This window comes from Salmo salar, chromosome 20, assembly GCF_965601325.2.
Source record: "Salmo salar chromosome 20, fSalSal1, whole genome shotgun sequence".
Taxonomy (NCBI): Eukaryota; Metazoa; Chordata; class Actinopteri; order Salmoniformes; family Salmonidae; genus Salmo; species Salmo salar.
This window is the reverse complement of record NC_138310.1, coordinates 91,277,969-91,299,336: the sequence shown is the minus strand read 5'-3', so window position 1 is coordinate 91,299,336 and position 21,368 is coordinate 91,277,969. Positions and strand designations below refer to the sequence as shown.

At 46.1% G+C, this 21,368-nt stretch overlaps 1 protein-coding gene and 2 long non-coding RNA genes across 19 annotated transcripts in view; all 3 read left to right on the top strand.

The window, feature by feature from the left end:
* The window catches only part of cog6 (component of oligomeric golgi complex 6), a 129,976-nt gene extending 108,934 nt beyond the window's left edge, over window positions 1–21,042 (top strand). Inside the window, 3 exon segments of the mRNA NM_001173877.1 lie at window positions 117–170; window positions 743–822; window positions 20,692–21,042. Of these exon segments, the coding sequence (NP_001167348.1) occupies window positions 117–170; window positions 743–822; window positions 20,692–20,839 (282 nt within the window). The 3' untranslated portion in view covers window positions 20,840–21,042.
* LOC145862464 (uncharacterized) lies at window positions 12,093–13,970 on the top strand. Of its 6 annotated transcripts, none has more exons than XR_014381958.1 (3): window positions 12,093–12,964; window positions 13,005–13,528; window positions 13,724–13,970. It is a non-coding gene; the product is annotated as an uncharacterized LOC145862464 (long non-coding RNA). The 6 variants fall into 6 exon arrangements; XR_014381959.1 differs by having other exon boundaries at window positions 13,005–13,602; window positions 13,798–13,970; XR_014381961.1 differs by lacking the exon at window positions 13,724–13,970 and having other exon boundaries at window positions 12,093–12,364; window positions 12,445–12,964; window positions 13,005–13,689.
* On the top strand, window positions 13,984–18,556 carry LOC123729304 (uncharacterized). 12 transcript variants are annotated; one of them, XR_014381956.1, is made up of 3 exons: window positions 13,984–14,564; window positions 14,685–14,844; window positions 14,925–18,556. It is a non-coding gene; the product is annotated as an uncharacterized LOC123729304 (long non-coding RNA). The 12 variants fall into 12 exon arrangements; XR_014381952.1 differs by having other exon boundaries at window positions 14,685–15,638; window positions 15,679–18,555; XR_014381950.1 differs by having other exon boundaries at window positions 14,685–16,164; window positions 16,205–18,555.
* Window positions 21,043–21,368: the final 326 nt, after the last annotated feature.

Below are 21,368 nucleotides of genomic sequence, written 5' to 3'. Positions count from 1 at the left end.
ATCTCTTGTTAGGTCCCCCCCCCCCCTCCCCTCCCCTCCCCCCTGGTCGTGTTGCTGGGACCCTCTGCTGCTCTCACATTAGCTGCGTGTATTCATTGTGTTTTGCTGTGTTCCAGGGGCCTCTGTCTAACCTCCCCAGTATGGACGGCTCCTCTCTGAAAGCAGCCATGGTGAGTTGGCTACAACTAAACAGTACTATATTCACATGGAGAGGACCAGGGAGGATGAGGAGGATGATGAAGAGGAGGAGGAAGAGGGGGAGGGGATGGGTAGGAGGAAGAGGGAGGAGGAAGAGAGGGAGGATGTGGGATTTGGGAGGGATAGGAGGAAGAGGGTGGAGGAAGAGAGGGAGGATGTGGGATTAGGGAGGGGTAGGAGGAAGAGAGGGAGGAGGTGGGATTAGGGATGGTAGGAGGAAGAGAGGGAGGAAGAAGAGAGGGAGGAAGAAGAGGGAGGAGGTGGGATTTGGGAGGGGTAGGAGGAAGAGAGGGAGGAGACGGGATTTGGGAGGGGTAGGAAGAAGAGGGGGAGGAGGTGGGAATTGGGAGGGGTAGGAAGAAGAGAGGGAGGAAGTGGGATTTGGGAGGGGTAGGAGGAAGAGGGAGAGTAGGATTCAAACTGGTTCTGTTTTTCTCTCTATCAGGTGTTAATATTGGGTAAAGTGAAATTTAAAGATTCACTCTTCGAGTCTGACAGTTAATGGCTAAACATTGGCATTATTTTCTCTCTTTCTCTTCCTCAGACCCAGTTTGATCGTTACCTGTCTTCCCCTGATACCATGGTGATGCCTCAACTCAACTTTCTCCTCAGTGCTGCCATCAAGTGAGTCCTCCTTCCATAAGATAAGACCAGATCAAATTAGAGATGAGGTCATGAAAAAACATTAAAAGGTCGTCAGTTGAAGTCAGAAGTTTACATACACCTTACGCCAAATACATTTAAACTCCGTTTTTCCACAATTCCTGACATTTAATCCTACTAAAAATTCCCTGTCTTATGTCAGTTAGGATCACCACTTTATTTAAAGAATGTGAAATGTCAGAATAATAGTAGAGAGAATGATTTATTTCAGCTTTTATTTCTTTCATCACATTCCCAGTGGGTCAGAAGTTTTCATACACTCAATTAGTATTTGATACCATGGCCTTTAAATTGTTTAACTTGGGTCAAACGTTTCGGGTAGCCTTCCACAAGCTTCCCACAATAAGTTGGGTGAATTTTGGCCCCTTTCCTCCTGACAGAGCTGGTGTAACTGAGTCAGGTTTGTAGGCCTCCTTGCTCGCACAAGCTTTTTCAGTTCTGCCCACAAATGTTCTATAGGATTGAGGTCAGGGCTTTGTGATGGCCACTCCAATACCTTGACTTTGTTGTCCTTAGGCCATTTTGCCACAAATTTGGAAGTATGCTTGGGGTCATTGTCCATTTGGAAGACCCATTTGCGACCAAGCTTTAACTTCCTGATTGATGTCTTGAGATGTTGCTTCAATATATCCACATAATTTTACCATCCTCATGGTGCCATCTATTTTGTGATTCACGGTTGGGATGGTGTTCTTCGGCTTGCAAGCCTCCCCATTTTCCTCCAAACATAACGATGGTCATTATGGCCAAACAGTTCTATTTTTGTTTCATCAGACCAGAGGACATTTCTCCAAAAAGTACGATCTTTGTCCCCATGTGCAGATGCAAACCGTAGTTTGGCTTTTTATGGCGGTTTTGGAGCAGTGGCTTCTTCCTTGCTGAGCGGCCATTCAGGTTATGTCGATATAGGACTCGTTTTACTGTGGATAAAGATACTTTTGTACCTGTTTCCTCCAGCATCTTCACAAGGTCCTTTACTGTTGTTCTGGAATTGATTTGCACTTTTCACACCCAAGTACATTCATCTCTAGGAGACAGAACGCGTCTCCTTCCTGAGCGGTATGACGGCTGCGTGGTCCCATGGTGTTTATACTTGCGTACTATTGTTTGTACAGATGAACGTGGTACCTTCAGGCGTTTGGAAATTGCTCCCAAGGATGAACCAGACTTGTGGAGGTCTACAATTTTTTTCTGAGGTCTTGGCTGATTTCTTTTGATTTTCCCATGATGTCAAGCAAAGAGGCACTGAGTTTGAAGGTAGGCCTTGAAATACATCCACAGGTTACACCTCCAATTGACTCAAATGATGTCAATTAGCCTATCAGAAGCTTCTAAAGCCATGAAGTCATTTTCTGGAATTTTCCAGGCTGTTTAAAGGCACAGTCAACTTAGTGTATGTAAACTTCTGACCCACTGGAATTGTGATAAAGTGAATTATAAGTGAAATAATCTGTCTGTAAACAATTGTTTAAAAATGACTTGTGTCATGCACAAAGTAGATGTCCTAACCGACTTGACAAAACTATAGTTTGTTAACAAGAAATTTGTCATATGGTTGAAAAACGAGTTTTAATGACTCCAACCTAAGTGTATGTAAACTTCTGACTTCAACTGTATATGAGCCCTGTTATTTGAATAAATGTTGATCTTTGGTTTCCAAGGCTGGTGGCCAGAATGTCTAAACTTGCTATGACTATCCCTGTGTTTTAGTTCTATCTACTGCAATGCTCTCCATGAGTTTCAGTAGCACTAACATAGGAAAAGAGACCAGTCCAGCTCGCGTTAAGAGTGGAGAGGCCAGTACAGCTAGCACTAAGTGTGGAGAGCCCAGTACAGGTAGCATTAGGAGTGGAGAGGCCAGTACAGGTAGATTTTAAGAGTGGAGAGCCCAGTACAGGTAGATTTTAAGAGTGGAGAGGCCAGTACAGCTAGCACTAAGAGTGGAGAGGCCAGTACAGCTCGCGTTAAGAGTGGAGAGGCCAGTACAGCTAGCACTAAGTGTGGAGAGCCCAGTACAGGTAGCATTAGGAGTGGAGAGGCCAGTACAGGTAGCATTAAGAGTGGAGAGCCCAGTACAGGTAGCATTAAGAGTGGAGAGCCCAGTACAGGTAGCATTAGGAGTGAAGAGGCCAGTACAGCTAGCATTAGGAGTGAAGAGGCCAGTACAGCTAGCATTAGGAGTGGAGAGGCCAGTACAGCTAGCACTAAGAGTGGAGAGGCCAGTACAGCTCGCGTTAAGAGTGGAGAGGCCAGTACAGCTAGCACTAAGAGTGGAGAGCCCAGTACAGGTAGCATTAGGAGTGGAGAGCCCAGTACAGGTAGCATTAAGAGTGGAGAGCCCAGTACAGGTAGAATTAAGAGTGAAGAGGCCAGTACAGCTAGCATTAAGAGTGGAGAGGCCAGTACAGGTAGCGTTAGGAGTGGAGAGGCCAGTACAGCTAGCATTAAGAGTGGAGAGGCCAGTACAGCTAGCGTTAAGAGTGGAGAGGCCAGTACAGCTAGCGTTAAGAGTGGAGAGGCCAGTACAGCTAGCATTAAGAGTGGAGACGCCAGTACAGGTAGCATTAAGAGTGGAGAGGCCAGTACAGCTAGCACTAAGAGTGGAGAGGCCAGTACAGCTAGCATTAAGAGTGGAGAGGCCAGTACAGGTAGCATTAAGAGTAGAGAGGCCAGTACAGCTAGCACTAAGAGTGGAGAGGCCAGTACAGCTAGCACTAAGAGTGGAGAGGCCAGTACAGCTAGCATTAAGAGTGGAGAGGCCAGTACAGGTAGCATTAAGAGTAGAGAGGCCAGTACAGCTAGCACTAAGAGTGGAGAGGCCAGTACAGGTAGCATTAGGAGTGGAAAGGCCAGTTCAGCTAGCATTAAGAGTGGAGAGGCCAGTACAGCTAGCACTAAGAGTGGAGAGGCCAGTACAGCTAGCACTAAGAGTGGAGAGGCCAGTACAGCTAGCATTAAGAGTGGAGAGGCCAGTACAGGTAGCATTAAGAGTAGAGAGGCCAGTACAGCTAGCACTAAGAGTGGAGAGGCCAGTACAGGTAGCATTAGGAGTGGAAAGGCCAGTACAGCTAGCATTAAGAGTGGAGTGGCCAGTACAGCTAGCATTAAGAGTGGAGAGGCCAGTACAGCTAGCATTAAGAGTGGAGAGGCCCTACACATGTTTGTGTTATTGTTGTTGTATAAGGAGCTCATGCTTTTAGTTGTATATGGGTCTGCTATTGGAGTGTGTGGCTGCTTTGGGTGAGTGTGTGTTTGTGTGCTGTGAGTCATGTTACTGGGAAATGCAGGCAGAAGGCTTGAGGAGCAGCAGCGCTCGTGTACCTCACCCAGGTTTATAATGTTCTCTATTCATGGAAACAGACACACACACTCTCTAGTACTGATGGATTGGCAGGACACCAATAATTACCTTCTGGTCCATTTCTCTCTCTCTCTCCTCTCTCTCTCTCTCTCCTCTCTCTCGCTCTCGCTCTCGCTCTCGCTCTCGCTCTCTCTCTGACCCCCACCCAACCCCTTCTCCTTACCCACACAAACAACTTACTACCACCCTAACAACATGTGATGTTCTCCCCCAGCATGACACTTGAGAAGACAACATGAAAACACTGAGGGGTAGTTACATATACAGGATCAGCACAACTCTGATTCAGTTGTTGAATGGTTTTACACACAGACACACACACACACCTGTCTCACTATACAGTTCATTCAGAAAGTATTCAGACCCCTTGAATTTTTCCACATTTTATAACGTTACAGCCTTATTCTACATTTCTTACATGTCCCTCATCAATCTACACACACAATACCCCATGACGACAAAGCAAAAACAGATTTTTAGACATTTTTGCTAATTTATTACAAATAAAAAAACTGAAATATCACATTTACATAAGTACTCAGACCCTTTACTCAGTACTTTGTTGAAGCACCTTTGGCAGTGATAACAGCCTCGAGTCTTCTTGGGTATGACGCTACAAGCTTGGCACACCTGTATTGGGGGAGTTTCTCCCATTCGTCTCTGCAGATCCTCTCAAGCTCTGTCAGGTTGGATGGGGAGCGTCGCTGCACAGCTATTTTCAGGTCTCTCCAGAGATGTTAGATCGGGTTCAAGTCCAGGCTCCGGTTGGGCCACTCAAGGACATTCAGAGACTTGTCCTGAAGCCACTCCTGCATTGTCTTGGCTGTGTGCTGAGGGTCGTTGTCCTGTTAGAAGGTGAACCTTTGCCTCAGTCTGAGATCCTGAGCGCTCTGGAGCAGGTTTTCATCAAGGATCTCTCTGTATTTTGCTCCGTTCATCTTTCCCTCGATCCTGACTAGTCTCCCAGTCCCTGCTGCTGAAAAACATCCCCACAGCATGATGCTGCCACCGCCATGCTTCAACGTGGGGATGGTGCCAGGTCTCCTCCAGACGTGACGCTTTGCATTCAGTCTAAATAGTTACATTTTCGTTACATCAGACCAGTGAATCTTGTTTCTCATAGCCTGATAGTCCTTTGGGTGCCTTTTGGCAAACTCCAAGCGGTCATGCTTCACCGTAGGGATGGTGCCATGTTTCCTCCAGACATGACGCTTGGCATTCAAGCCAAAGACTTCAATCTTGGTTTCATCAGAGCAGTGAATCTTGTTTCTCATGGTCAGAGTCCTTTGGGTGCCTTTTGGCAAACTCTAAGCGGGCTGTCATGCTTCACCGTAGGGATGGTGCCATGTTTCCTCCAGACATGACGCTTGGCATTCAAGCCAAAGACTTCAATCTTGGTTTCATCAGAGCAGTGAATCTTGTTTCTCATGGTCAGAGTCCTTTGGGTGCCTTTTAGCAAACTCTAAGCGGGCTGTCATGTGCTTTTTACTGACGAATGGCTACCGTCTGGCCACTCTATCTTGAAGGCCTGATTGGTGGAGTGCTGCAGAGATGGTTGTCCTTCTGGAAGGTTCTCCCATCGCCACAGAGGAACTCTGTCATAGTGACCATGGAGTTCTTGGTCACCTCCCTAACCAAGGCCCTTCTCCCCCGATTGCTCAGTTTTGCCGGATGGCCAGCTCTAGGTTAAAGTCCTAACCTACCTTCCATTTCAGAATGATGGAGGCCACTGTGTTCTTGGGGACCTTCAATGCTGTATAAAGCTCCACGGACAATTCCTTCGACCTCATGGCCTGGTTTTTGCTCTGACATGCACTGTCAACTGTGTGACCTTATATAGACAGGTGTGTGCCTTTCCAAATCATGTCCAATCAATTGAATTTACCACAGGTGGACTCCAATCAAGTTGGAGAAACATCTCAAGGATGATCAGTGGTAACAGGATGCACCTGAGCTCAATTTCGAGTCTCATAACAAAGTGTCTGAATAATTGTTTTTTTTTAATTTTAAGACATTTGCAAACATTTTCTAAAAACTTGTTTTTGCTTTGTCGTTATGGGGTATTGTGTGTATTTGAATCAATGTTAGAATAAGGCTGTAACGTAACAAAATGTGGAAAAAGTCAAGGGGTCTGAATACTTTGTATACACAGAGAGAGCACAACAGCGAGAGCGATAAAGAGGGGGAGAGGGAGAGAGAGGGGGAGAGAGAGAGGGAGGGGGAGAGGGGAGGGGGAGAGAGAGAGAGGGGGAGAGAGAGAGGGGGAGAGGGGGAGAGAGAGAGAGGGGGAGAGAGAGGGGGGAGAGAGAGGAGGGGTTGGGCTTCAGAAGGCTGATGAACAGGACTTGATGATGATATTAGAGAGGGTTGGACTCTAGGAACTGAAATGCCCATTCAAACTGAAACCCTCCAAAATAATTGTATATTATAATACAAAGAATTCCTCAATTATATTTAATTTATCCATCAGTGCCCTTCAAAATAATAAGAATAATGTGCATGACGTATCTACCCTTTGATTCACCTCTCAGCTCAGCCTCTACAACCATTCAATAGTGTGTGTGTGTGTGTGTGTGTGTATATACACACGTTGTACCAGAAGTCCTCACAAGAATAGTAAACTAAGATGCAGAGAAGTGAGGACATTTTGCCCGGTCCTTACTTGTAAAAATGTTATTTTAGGCTTAGAGGTTGGGTTCAGGGTTAGGTTTAGGGGTTAGGGTAAGGTTTAGGGGTTAGGGTTCGAGGAAAAAAAATGATTTTGAATGGGAATCAATTGTTGGTCCCCAAAAAGTCCTCACAAGTACACTGTATTCGGTAAGTATTCAAACCCTTTCACTTTTTCTACATTTTGTTACGTTACAGCCTTATTCAAAAATGCATTAAATTAAAAAATAAATCAATCTACACACAATACACAAAATGACAAAGAGAAAACAGTTTTTTTAAATAATAAACATTTTTAAAAGAACAAAAATACTTTATTTACATCAGTATTCAGACCCTTTGATATCAGACTCGAAATTGAGCTCCGGTGCAACCCGTTTCCCTTGATCATCCTTGAGATGTTTCTACAACTTGATTGGAGTCCACCTGTTGTAAATTCAATTGATTGGACATGATTTGGAAAGGCACACGCCTGTCTATATAAGGTCCCACAGTTGACAGTGCATGTCAGAGCAAAAACCAAGCCATGAGGTCGAAGGAATTTTCCGTAGAGCTCCGAGACAGGATTGTGTTAAGGCACAGATCTGGGGAAAGGAACCAAAACATTTCTGTAGCATTGAAGGTCCCCAATAACACAGTGGCCTCCATCATTCTTAAATGGGAGCTCTCCACCAATCAGGCCTTCAAGATAGAGCGGCCAGATGGAAGCCATTCTTCAGTAATAGGCACATGACAGCCCGCTTGGAGTTTGCCAAAAGGCACCCAAATGTCCTTGAGTGGCCCAACCGGAGCCTGGACTTGAACCCGATCGAACATCTCTGTAGAGACCTGAAAATAGCTGTGCAGCGACGCTCCCCATCCAACCTGACAGAGCTTGAGAGGATCTGCAGAGAAGAATGTGAGAAACTCCCCAAATACAGGTGTGCCAAGCTTGTAGCGTCATAACCAAGAAGACTCGAGGCTGTTATCGCTGCCAAAGGTGCTTCAACAAAGTACTGAGTAAACGGTCTTTATACTAATGTAAATGTGATATTTCATTTTTTTTGCAAAAATGTCTAAAAACCTGTTTTTACTTTGTCATTATGGGGTATTGTGTAAAGATTGATGAAAAACATTGTAATCCATTTTAGAATAAGGCTGTAATGTAACAAAATGTGGAAAAAGTCAAGGGGTCTGAATACTTTCTGAGTGAACTGTATATACAATACCAGTCAAAAGTTTGGACACCTACTCATTCAAGGGTTTGTCTTTATTTTGACTATTTTCTACATTGTAGAATAATAGTGAAGACATCAAAACTTTGAAATAACACATGGAATCATGTAGTAACCAAAAAAGTGTTGAACAAATCCAAATATATTTTATATTTGAGATTCTTCAAAGTAGCCACCCTTTGCCTTGATGACAGCTTTGCACACTCTTGGAATTCTCTCAACCAGCTTCATCTGGAATGATTTTCCAACAGTCTTGAAGGAGTCCCCACATATGCTGAGCACGTGTTGGCTGCTTTTCCTTCACTCTGCGGTCCAACTCATCCCAAAACCATCTCAATTGGGTTGAGGTCGGGTGACTGTGGAGGCCAGGTCATCTGATGCAGCACTCCATCACTCTCCTTCTTGGTCAAATAGCCCTTACACAGCCTGGAGGTGTGTTGGGTCATTGTCCTGTTGAAAAACAAATGATAGTCCTACTAAGGTCAAACCAGATGAGATAGGGTATCGTTGCAGAATGCTGTGGTAGCCATGCTGGTTAAGTGTGCCTTGAATTCTGTGTCACCAGCAAAGCACCATCACACCACCTCCTCCATGCTTCACGGTGGGAACCACACCTGTGGAGATAATCTGTTCACCTACTCTGCATCTCAAAAAGACATGACGGTTGGAACCGAAAATCTCAAATTTGGACTCACTGACCAAAGTACAGATTTCCACAGGTTTAAATGTCCATTTCTCATGTTTCTTGGCCCAAGCAAGTCTCTTCTTATTATTGGTGTCCTTTTAGAAGTGGTTTCTTTGCAGCAATTCGACCATGAAGGCCTGATTCACGCAGTCTCCTCTGAACAGTTGATGTTGAGATGTCTGTTACTTGAACCCTGTGAAGCATTTATTTGGGCTGCAATTTCTGAGGCTGGAAACTCTAATGAACTTATCCTCTGCAGCAGAGGTAACTCTGGGTCTTCCTTTCCTGTGGCGGTCCTCATGAGAGCCAGTTCCATCATAGCGCTTGATGGTTTTTGCGACTGCACTTGAAGAAATGTTCCGTATTGACTGACCTTCATGTCTTAAAGTAATGATGGACTGTCGTTTCTCTTTGCTTATTTGAGCTGTTCTTGACATTATATAGACTTGGTCCTTTACCAAATAGGGTTATCTTCTGTATACAACTCCTACCTTTTCACAACACAGCTGATTGGCTCAAACGCATTAAGAAGAAAATAAATTCCACAAACTAACTTTTAACAAGGCACACCTGTTAAACCTGTTGGGGATAGGGGGCAGTATTTGCACGGCCGGATAAAAAACGTACCCGATTTAATCTGGTTACTACTCCTGCCCAGTAACTAGAATATGCATATAATTGTTTGATTTGGATAGAAAACACCCTATAGTTTCTAAAACTGTTTGAATGGTGTCTGTGAGTATAACAGAACTCATATGGCAGTCAAAACCCTGAGACAAATCCTGACAGGAAACTGAAATCTGATGTGTGGATATCACTTCAAACATTTGCCATTGAAACACAGGGGGTTATGAATCATTTAGCACTCCCTAAGGCTTCCACTAGATGTCCCCAGTCTTTACAAAGTGGTTTGAGTCTCCTACTATCAACATTGACTGAAAGAGAGGCTGTGGAAAGTGGTCACAGGTGGAGGGCCATTTACCATTATGACGCGACCGCCCATGGCTACCCTCCCCTTTCGAAACGTTTTGAAAGACAATGCAAATGTCCCCATGGAATATTACTGAAGCTCTGGTTGAAAAAGGCCTGAAAGATTTATGTTATACAACGTTTGACATGTTTGAACGAACTTGAATAAAAAAAAAAAATTACATTCGTGACGACAAGTCCTACTCAGCACGGTACATTTTCAATAGCCTTCGGAGCGCGCTAACAATTGGGACATAAATGATTAACTTTTTCGAACAAAACTACATTTGTTATGGACCTGGGATTCCTGGAAGTGCTTTCTGATAAAGATAATCAAAGGTAAGGTTTTATTTACAATAGTATTTTTGATGGTTGATCATTCCAAGATGGCTCCAACATGTATAGCCTAGCCTATTTTGCTGGGTATACCACGTCGTTTATTGCAAAGTGTGATTTCCCAGTAAAGTTATTTTTAAATCTGGCAAAGCAGTGGCATTCAAGACATGTTAATCTATAAGTCTTTGAATGACAATATAAAATTTTAACAATGTTTTCGAATAGTAATTTTGTAAATTGTAGCGCTGATTTATCGGAAGCATTTGAGGGTAAAGATTTTCTGAATGTCACACGCCGATGTAAAATGCTGTTTTTATATATAAATATGAACTTTATCGAACAAAAAATGCATGTATTGTGTAACATGATGTCCTAAGATTGTCATCTGATGAAGATTGTCAAAGGTTAGTGCTGCATTTAGCTGTGTTTTGGGTATTTGTGATGCATGCTAGTTGCTTTGAAAATGGCTGTGTGATTATTTCTGGCTGGGTTCTCTAACATAATCTAATGTTTTGCTTTAGCTGTAAAGCCTTTTTGAAATCGGACAACGTGGTTCGATTCAGGAGAGGTGTATCTATAAAACGGTGTAAAATAGTCATATGTTTGAGAAATTGAAGTTATAGCATTTATGAGGTTTTGCATTTCGCGCGACGCGATTCCACTGGCTGTTGATTAGGGTGGGACGCAAGCGTCCCACTGGCCCAGACAGGTTAATTGAAATGCATTCCAGGTGATTACCTCATGAAGCTGGTTGAGAGAATGCGAAGTGTGTGCAAAGCTGTCAAGGCAGGGGTGGCTATTTGAATCTCAAATATAAAATATATTTTGATATGTTTAACACTTTTTTGGTTACTACATGATTCCATATGTTATTTCATAGTTTTGATGTCTTCACTATTAAAGAAAAACCCTTGAATGAGTAGGTGTGTCCAAACCTTTGACTGGTACTGTATATATCTATCCTTCTCTCTCTCTCTCTCTCTCTTTCTCTCTCTCTCTCTCTCTCTCTCTCGCTATCCTTCTTTCTATCTCTCTCTCTTTTCTCACACTCTCCCAATCTCTCTCTCTTTCTCCCTCTTTCTCTTACCACTCACTCACTCACTCACTCACTCACTCACTCACTCACTCACTCACTCACTCACTCACTCACTCACTCACTCACTCACTCTCACCAGTAGATGTCAGTGTGCACCACTGATGAGTCTCTGCTCTGGTTGTTATCATCTCTGAACGGGGGTCACAGTCAAATCATCCAGCTATAGTGGATTCTCCAGAAAAGCAGGAAATAGAGCAGAACCTCTCCATGGTTGGCTGTTCCAGCTGAATGAATTACAGTAGCTCCTAATGCTGTGTTAGTACCACTGAGCCCTTCCTATTGTATCACAGGGAGGTGAAGGTCAACATATGACCTACTAGGGTATCAGAGGGAGATGAAGGTCAACATATGACTCACTAGCGTATCAGAGGGAGGTGAAGGTCAACATATGACCTACTAGGGTATCAGAGGGAGGTGCAGGTCAACATATGACTCACTAGGGTATCAGAGGGAGGTGAAGATCAACATATGACCTACTAGGGTATCAGAGGGAGATGAAGGTCAACATATGACCTACTAGGGTATCAGAGGGAGATGAAGGTCAACATATGACTCACTAGGGTATCAGAGGGAGGTGAAGGTCAACATATGACCTACTAGGGTATCAGAGGGAGGTGAAGATCAACATATGACCTACTAGGGTATCAGAGGGAGATGAAGGTCAACATATGACTCACTAGGGTATCAGAGGGAGGTGAAGGTCAACATATGACTCACTAGGGTATCAGAGGGAGGTGAAGGTCAACATATGACTCACTAGGGTATCAGAGGGAGGTGAAGGTCAACATATGACTCACTAGGGTATCAGAGGGAGGTGAAGGTCAACATATGACCTACTAGGGTATCAGAGGGAGATGAAGGTCAACATATGACCTCACTAGGGTATCAGAGGGAGGTGAAGGTCAACATATGACTCACTAGGGTATCAGAGGGAGGTGAAAGTCAACATATGACTCACTAGGGTATCAGAGGGAGGTGAAGGTCAGCATATGACCTACTAGGGTATCAGAGGGAGATGAAGGTCAACATATGACCTACTAGGGTATCAGAGGGAGAAGAAGGTCAACATATGACTCACTAGGGTATCAGAGGGAGGTGAAGGTCAACATATGACTCACTAGGGTATCAGAGGGAGGTGAAGGTCAACATATGACCTACTAGGGTATCAGAGGGAGGTGAAGGTCAACATATGGCCTACTAGGGTATCAGAGGGAGATGAAGGTCAACATATGACCTACTAGGGTATCAGAGGGAGATGAAGGTCAACATATGACTCACTAGGGTATCAGAGGGAGGTGAAGGTCAACATATGACTCACTAGGGTATCAGAGGGAGGTGAAGGTCAACATATGACCTACTAGGGTATCAGAGGGAGGTGCAGGTCAACATATGACTCACTAGGGTATCAGAGGGAGGTGAAGGTCAACATATGACCTACTAGGGTATCAGAGGGAGGTGCAGGTCAACATATGACTCACTAGGGTATCAGAGGGAGGTGAAGATCAACATATGACCTACTAGGGTATCAGAGGGAGATGAAGGTCAACATATGACTCACTAGGGTATCAGAGGGAGGTGAAGGTCAACATATGACTCACTAGGGTATCAGAGGGAGGTGAAGGTCAACATATGACTCACTAGGGTATCAGAGGGAGGTGAAGGTCAACATATGACCTACTAGGGTATCAGAGGGAGGTGAAGGTCAACATATGACTCACTAGGGTATCAGAGGGAGGTGAAGGTCAACATATGACCTACTAGGGTATCAGAGGGAGGTGAAGATCAACATATGACCTACTAGGGTATCAGAGGGAGATGAAGGTCAACATATGACCTACTAGGGTATCAGAGGGAGGTGAAGGTCAACATATGACTCACTAGGGTATCAGAGGGAGGTGAAGGTCAACATGACTCACTAGGGTATCAGAGGGAGGTGAAGGTCAACATATGACCTACTAGGGTATCAGAGGGAGGTGAAGGTCAACATATGACCTACTAGGGTATCAGAGGGAGGTGAAGGTCAACATATGACCTACTAGGGTATCAGAGGGAGGTGAAGGTCAACATATGACCTACTAGGGTATCAGAGGGGGGTGAAGGTCAACATATGACCTACTAGGGTATCAGAGGGAGGTGAAGGTCAACATATGGCCTACTAGGGTATCAGAGGGAGATGAAGGTCAACATATGACCTACTAGGGTATCAGAGGGAGATGAAGGTCAACATATGACTCACTAGGGTATCAGAGGGAGGTGAAGGTCAACATATGACTCACTAGGGTATCAGAGGGAGGTGAAGGTCAACATATGACCTACTAGGGTATCAGAGGGAGATGAAGGTCAACATATGACTCACTAGGGTATCAGAGGGAGGTGAAGGTCAACATATGACTCACTAGGGTATCAGAGGGAGGTCAACATATGACCTACTAGGGTATCAGAGGGACATGAAGGTCAACATATGACCTACTAGGGTATCAGAGGGAGATGAAGGTCAACATATGACCTCACTAGGGTATCAGAGGGAGGTGAAGGTCAACATATGACCTACTAGGGTATCAGAGGGAGGTGAAGGTCAACATATGACTCACTAGGGTATCAGAGGGAGGTGAAGGTCAACATATGACCTACTAGGGTATCAGAGGGAGGTGAAGGTCAACATATGACCTACTAGGGTATCAGAGGGAGGTGAAGGTCAACATATGACCTACTAGGGTATCAGAGGGAGATGAAGGTCAACATATGACTCACTAGGGTATCAGAGGGAGGTGAAGGTCAACATATGACCTCACTAGGGTATCAGAGGGAGGTGAAGGTCAACATATGACTCACTAGGGTATCAGAGGGAGGTGAAGGTCAACATATGACCTACTAGGGTATCAGAGGGAGATGAAGGTCAACATATGACCTACTAGGGTATCAGAGGGAGGTGAAGGTCAACATATGACTCACTAGGGTATCAGAGGGAGGTGAAGGTCAACATATGACCTACTAGGGTATCAGAGGGAGGTGAAGGTCAACATATGACCTACTAGGGTATCAGAGGGAGATGAAGGTCAACATATGACCTACTAGGGTATCAGAGGGAGGTGAAGGTCAACATATGACCTACTAGGGTATCAGAGGGAGGTGAAGGTCAACATATGACCTACTAGGGTATCAGAGGGGGGTGAAGGTCAACATATGACTCACTAGGGTATCAGAGGGAGGTGAAGGTCAACATATGACCTACTAGGGTATCAGAGGGAGGTGAAGGTCAACATATGACCTACTAGGGTATCAGAGGGAGATGAAGGTCAACATATGACTCACTAGGGTATCAGAGGGAGGTGAAGGTCAACATATGACCTACTAGGGTATCAGAGGGAGATGAAGGTCAACATATGACTCACTAGGGTATCAGAGGGAGGTGAAGGTCAACATATGACCTACTAGGGTATCAGAGGGGGGTGAAGGTCAACATATGACCTACTATGGTATCAGAGGGGGGTGAAGGTCAACATATGACCTACTAGGGTATCAGAGGGAGGTGAAGGTCAACATATGACCTACTAGGGTATCAGAGGGAGGTGAAGGTCAACATATGACTCACTAGGGTATCAGAGGGAGGTGAAGGTCAACATATGACCTACTAGGGTATCAGAGGGAGATGAAGGTCAACATATGACTCACTAGGGTATCAGAGGGAGGTGAAGGTCAACATATGACTCACTAGGGTATCAGAGGGAGGTGAAGGTCAACATATGACCTACTAGGGTATCAGAGGGAGGTGAAGGTCAACATATGACCTACTAGGGTATCAGAGGGAGGTGAAGGTCAACATATGACTCACTAGGGTATCAGAGGGAGGTGAAGGTCAACATATGACCTACTAGGGTATCAGAGGGAGATGAAGATCAACATATGACCTACTAGGGTATCAGAGGGAGATGAAGGTCAACATATGACTCACTAGGGTATCAGAGGGAGGTGAAGGTCAACATATGACTCACTAGGGTATCAGAGGGAGGTGAAGGTCAACATATGACTCACTAGGGTATCAGAGGGAGGTGAAGGTCAACATATGACTCACTAGGGTATCAGAGGGAGGTGAAGGTCAACATATGACCTACTAGGGTATCAGAGGGAGATGAAGGTCAACATATGACCTACTAGGGTATCAGAGGGAGATGAAGGTCAACATATGACTCACTAGGGTATCAGAGGGAGGTGAAAGTCAACATATGACTCACTAGGGTATCAGAGGGAGGTGAAGGTCAGCATATGACCTACTAGGGTATCAGAGGGAGATGAAGGTCAACATATGACCTACTAGGGTATCAGAGGGAGAAGAAGGTCAACATATGACTCACTAGGGTATCAGAGGGAGGTGAAGGTCAACATATGACTCACTAGGGTATCAGAGGGAGGTGAAGGTCAACATATGACCTACTAGGGTATCAGAGGGAGGTGAAGGTCAACATATGGCCTACTAGGGTATCAGAGGGAGATGAAGGTCAACATATGACCTACTAGGGTATCAGAGGGAGATGAAGGTCAACATATGACTCACTAGGGTATCAGAGGGAGGTGAAGGTCAACATATGACTCACTAGGGTATCAGAGGGAGGTGAAGGTCAACATATGACCTACTAGGGTATCAGAGGGAGGTGCAGGTCAACATATGACTCACTAGGGTATCAGAGGGAGGTGAAGGTCAACATATGACCTACTAGGGTATCAGAGGGAGGTGCAGGTCAACATATGACTCACTAGGGTATCAGAGGGAGGTGAAGATCAACATATGACCTACTAGGGTATCAGAGGGAGATGAAGGTCAACATATGACTCACTAGGGTATCAGAGGGAGGTGAAGGTCAACATATGACTCACTAGGGTATCAGAGGGAGGTGAAGGTCAACATATGACTCACTAGGGTATCAGAGGGAGGTGAAGGTCAACATATGACCTACTAGGGTATCAGAGGGAGGTGAAGGTCAACATATGACTCACTAGGGTATCAGAGGGAGGTGAAGGTCAACATATGACCTACTAGGGTATCAGAGGGAGGTGAAGGTCAACATATGACCTACTAGGGTATCAGAGGGAGATGAAGGTCAACATATGACCTACTAGGGTATCAGAGGGAGGTGAAGGTCAACATATGACTCACTAGGGTATCAGAGGGAGGTGAAGGTCAACATGACTCACTAGGGTATCAGAGGGAGGTGAAGGTCAACATATGACCTACTAGGGTATCAGAGGGAGGTGAAGGTCAACATATGACCTACTAGGGTATCAGAGGGAGGTGAAGGTCAACATATGACCTACTAGGGTATCAGAGGGAGGTGAAGGTCAACATATGACCTACTAGGGTATCAGAGGGGGGTGAAGGTCAACATATGACCTACTAGGGTATCAGAGGGAGGTGAAGGTCAACATATGGCCTACTAGGGTATCAGAGGGAGATGAAGGTCAACATATGACCTACTAGGGTATCAGAGGGAGATGAAGGTCAACATATGACTCACTAGGGTATCAGAGGGAGGTGAAGGTCAACATATGACTCACTAGGGTATCAGAGGGAGGTGAAGGTCAACATATGACCTACTAGGGTATCAGAGGGAGATGAAGGTCAACATATGACTCACTAGGGTATCAGAGGGAGGTGAAGGTCAACATATGACTCACTAGGGTATCAGAGGGAGGTCAACATATGACCTACTAGGGTATCAGAGGGACATGAAGGTCAACATATGACCTACTAGGGTATCAGAGGGAGATGAAGGTCAACATATGACTCACTAGGGTATCAGAGGGAGGTGAAGGTCAACATATGACCTACTAGGGTATCAGAGGGAGGTGAAGGTCAACATATGACTCACTAGGGTATCAGAGGGAGGTGAAGGTCAACATATGACCTACTAGGGTATCAGAGGGAGGTGAAGGTCAACATATGACCTACTAGGGTATCAGAGGGAGATGAAGGTCAACATATGACCTACTAGGGTATCAGAGGGAGATGAAGGTCAACATATGACTCACTAGGGTATCAGAGGGAGGTGAAGGTCAACATATGACTCACTAGGGTATCAGAGGGAGGTGAAGGTCAACATATGACTCACTAGGGTATCAGAGGGAGGTGAAGGTCAACATATGACCTACTAGGGTATCAGAGGGAGATGAAGGTCAACATATGACCTACTAGGGTATCAGAGGGAGGTGAAGGTCAACATATGACTCACTAGGGTATCAGAGGGAGGTGAAGGTCAACATATGACCTACTAGGGTATCAGAGGGAGGTGAAGGTCAACATATGACCTACTAGGGTATCAGAGGGAGATGAAGGTCAACATATGACCTACTAGGGTATCAGAGGGAGGTGAAGGTCAACATATGACCTACTAGGGTATCAGAGGGAGGTGAAGGTCAACATATGACCTACTAGGGTATCAGAGGGGGGTGAAGGTCAACATATGACCTACTAGGGTATCAGAGGGAGGTGAAGGTCAACATATGGCCTACTAGGGTATCAGAGGGAGATGAAGGTCAACATATGACCTACTAGGGTATCAGAGGGAGATGAAGGTCAACATATGACTCACTAGGGTATCAGAGGGAGGTGAAGGTCAACATATGACTCACTAGGGTATCAGAGGGAGGTGAAGGTCAACATATGACCTACTAGGGTATCAGAGGGAGATGAAGGTCAACATATGACTCACTAGGGTATCAGAGGGAGGTGAAGGTCAACATATGACTCACTAGGGTATCAGAGGGAGGTCAACATATGACCTACTAGGGTATCAGAGGGACATGAAGGTCAACATATGACCTACTAGGGTATCAGAGGGAGATGAAGGTCAACATATGACTCACTAGGGTATCAGAGGGAGGTGAAGGTCAACATATGACCTACTAGGGTATCAGAGGGGGGTGAAGGTCAACATGACTTACTAGGGTATCAGAGGGAGATGAAGGTCAACATGACTTACTAGGGTATCAGAGGGAGGTGAAGGTCAACATATGACCTACGAGGGTATCAGAGGGGGGTGAAGGTCAACATATGACCTACTAGGGTATCAGAGGGAGATGAGATGATGGTGAAAATATAGCACTCTTCTCTTCTTAAAAATATTTAAAATATATCAGATGTGATTGTTCCTGGGTAAGACAGTAACGTAGATTTTTTTTTTTTTAGGCCAATAAATGTATTGTATTCACACACACACACACCGTACACATATTTTACCTTCTCATGCATTGGGAATGCCCCCCAATTAACGGATCTATGTCCCCCCCCCCTCAGTAACTGATCTATGTCCCCCCCCCCTCAGTAACTGATCTATGTCTCCCCCCCTCAGTAACTGATCTATGTCCCCCCCCTCAGTAACTGATCTATGTCTCCCCCCCTCAGTAACTGATCTATGTCCCCCCCCTCAGTAACTGATCAATCCCCCCCCCTCAGTAACTGATCTATGTCCCCCCCCCTCAGTAACTGATCTATGTCTCCCCCCCTCAGTAACTGATCTATGTCCCCCCCCTCAGTAACTGATCTATGTCTCCCCCCCTCAGTAAATGATCTATGTCCCCCCCCTCAGTAACTGATCTATGTCCCCCTCCCCTCAGTAACTGATCTATGCCCCCCCCCTCAGTAACTGATCTATGTCCCCCCCCCCCCTCTGTAACTGATCTATGTCTCCCCCCTCAGTAACTGATCTATGTCCCCCCCCCTCAGTAACTGATCTATGTCCCCCCCCCCCTCAGTAACTGATCTATGTCGTCCCCCCCCTCAGTAACTGATCTATGTCCCCCCCCCCTCAGTAACTGATCTATGTCCCCCCTCCCCCTCAGTAACTGATCTATGTCTCCCCCCCTCAGTAACTGATCTATGTCCCCCCCCTCAGTAACTGATCTATGTCCCCCCCCTCAGTAACTGATCTATGTCCCCCCCCCCTCAGTAACTGATCTATGTCCCCCCCCCCCCTCAGTAACTGATCTATGTCCCCCCCTCAGTAACTGATCTATGTCCCCCCCCTCAGTAACTGATCTATGTCCCCCCCCCTCAGTAACTGATCTATGTCCCCCCCCTCAGTAACTGATCTATGTCCCCCCCCTCAGTAACTGATCTATGTCCCCCCCAATTAACTGATCTATGTTCCCCCCCCCATTAACTGATCTATGTTCCCCCCCCAATTAACTGATCTATGTCCCCCCCCCAATTAACTGATCTATGTCCCCCCCCTCAGTAACTGATCTATGTCCCCCCCCCTCAGTAACTGATCTATGTCCCCCCCCCCCCTCAGTAACTGATCTATGTCCCCCCCCCCCAGTAACTGATCTATGTCCCCCCCCCCCTCAGTAACTGATCTATGTCCCCCCCCCCTCAGTAACTGATCTATGTCCCCCCCCCCCCCGCAGTAACTGATCTATGTCCCCCCCCCCCTCAGTAACTGATCTATGTCCCCCCCCCCCCTCAGTAACTGATCTATGTCCCCCCCCCCCCCAGTAACTGATCTATGTCCCCCCCCCCCTCAGTAACTGATCTATGTCGTCCACCCCCCTCAGTAACTGATCTATGTCCCCCCCCTCAGTAACTGATCTATGTCCCCCCCTCAGTAACTGATCTATGTCCCCCCCCCTCAGTAACTGATCTATGTCCCCCCCCTCAGTAACTGATCTATGTCCCCCCCCCCTCAGTAACTGATCTATGTCGTCGCCCCCCTCAGTAACTGATCTATGTCGTCGCCCCCCTCAGTAACTGATCTATGTCCCCCCCCCTCAGTAACTGATCTATGTCCCCCCCCCCCTCAGTAACTGATCTATGTCCCCCCCCCCTCAGTAACTGATCTATGTCCCCCCCCTCAGTAACTGATCTATGTCCCCCCCCCCTCAGTAACTGATCTATGTCCCCCCCCCCTCAGTAACTGATCTATGTCCCCCCCCCCCTCAGTAACTGATCTATGTCGTCCCCCCCTCAGTAACTGATCTATGTCCCCCCCCCCTCAGTAACTGATCTATGTCGTCCCCCCCTCAGTAACTGATCTATGTCCCCCCCCTCAGTAACTGATCTATGTCGTCCCCCCCTCAGTAACTGATCTATGTCCCCCCCCTCAGTAACTGATCTATGTCCCCCCCCCCCTCAGTAACTGATCTATGTCCCCCCCCCCTCAGTAACTGATCTATGTCCCCCCCCCCTCAGTAACTGATCTATGTCCCCCCCCCTCAGTAACTGATCTATGTCGTCCCCCCCTCAGTAACTGATCTATGTCGTCCCCCCCTCAGTAACTGATCTATGTCGCCCCCCCCCTCAGTAACTGATCTATGTCCCCCCCCCCTCAGTAAATGATCTATGTCCCCCCCCCCCCTCAGTAACTGATCTATGTCCCCCCCCCCCTCAGTAACTGATCTATGTCCCCCCCCCCCCCCTCAGTAACTGATCTATGTCCCCCCCCCTCAGTAAATTATCTATGTCCCCCCCCCCCCTCAGTAACTGATCTATGTCCCCCCTCTCCCATTACAGGGATCAGATCTTCAACCAGTCGACAGAGCTGGTGTGCAGGGCGTATGGAGAGGTGTACACAGCCGTGACCAGCCCAGCCAACAGCTACAAGGAACCAGACAACCTGGTACCACGATCTCCTCAGCAGGTCCACGTTCTGTTGTCCTAACACACCTGGTCTAACCAGAGTTAACCTGGTCTCTCAGCTAGGCTCTACATGTCTCCCTGGACCACCTGAAGCCACGCACACGGTGGTGAAGGAAGAAAGGCCCGATGGCTTTGTAAAGTGGACCGTTAAAATGAAATGATTGTATGTTAAGTTGTGACCTGTATATGTAAATATAACTGGGAATAAATGAGGTTTAACAGGAATTCTTTGGTCTATTTTCTAATTACAAAGAGTCAACAACAATGGAATTGCTTTGGAGAGTGACACAAACCAGCTGAAACCAGAGCAGACAGAGAGGTGTGTTTTGGACTCTTGGTCTACTGAGTGTTTCGTTCTCTCGTTCCCGTATCGCGGCATGAATCACAGTGTCTGCCAGGATGGAGAACGGGTCGCTCTCTGAAAAAAACACATTTATTATGGTCCTGCTCCATGTGAATGGAGATTCCCACCAGCTCAGAGAAACTCTCACTGCTTTAACTCTCTCTCTCTCTGTCTGTCTCTCCCATTTCTTTCTCTCCCTCTCTTTCTC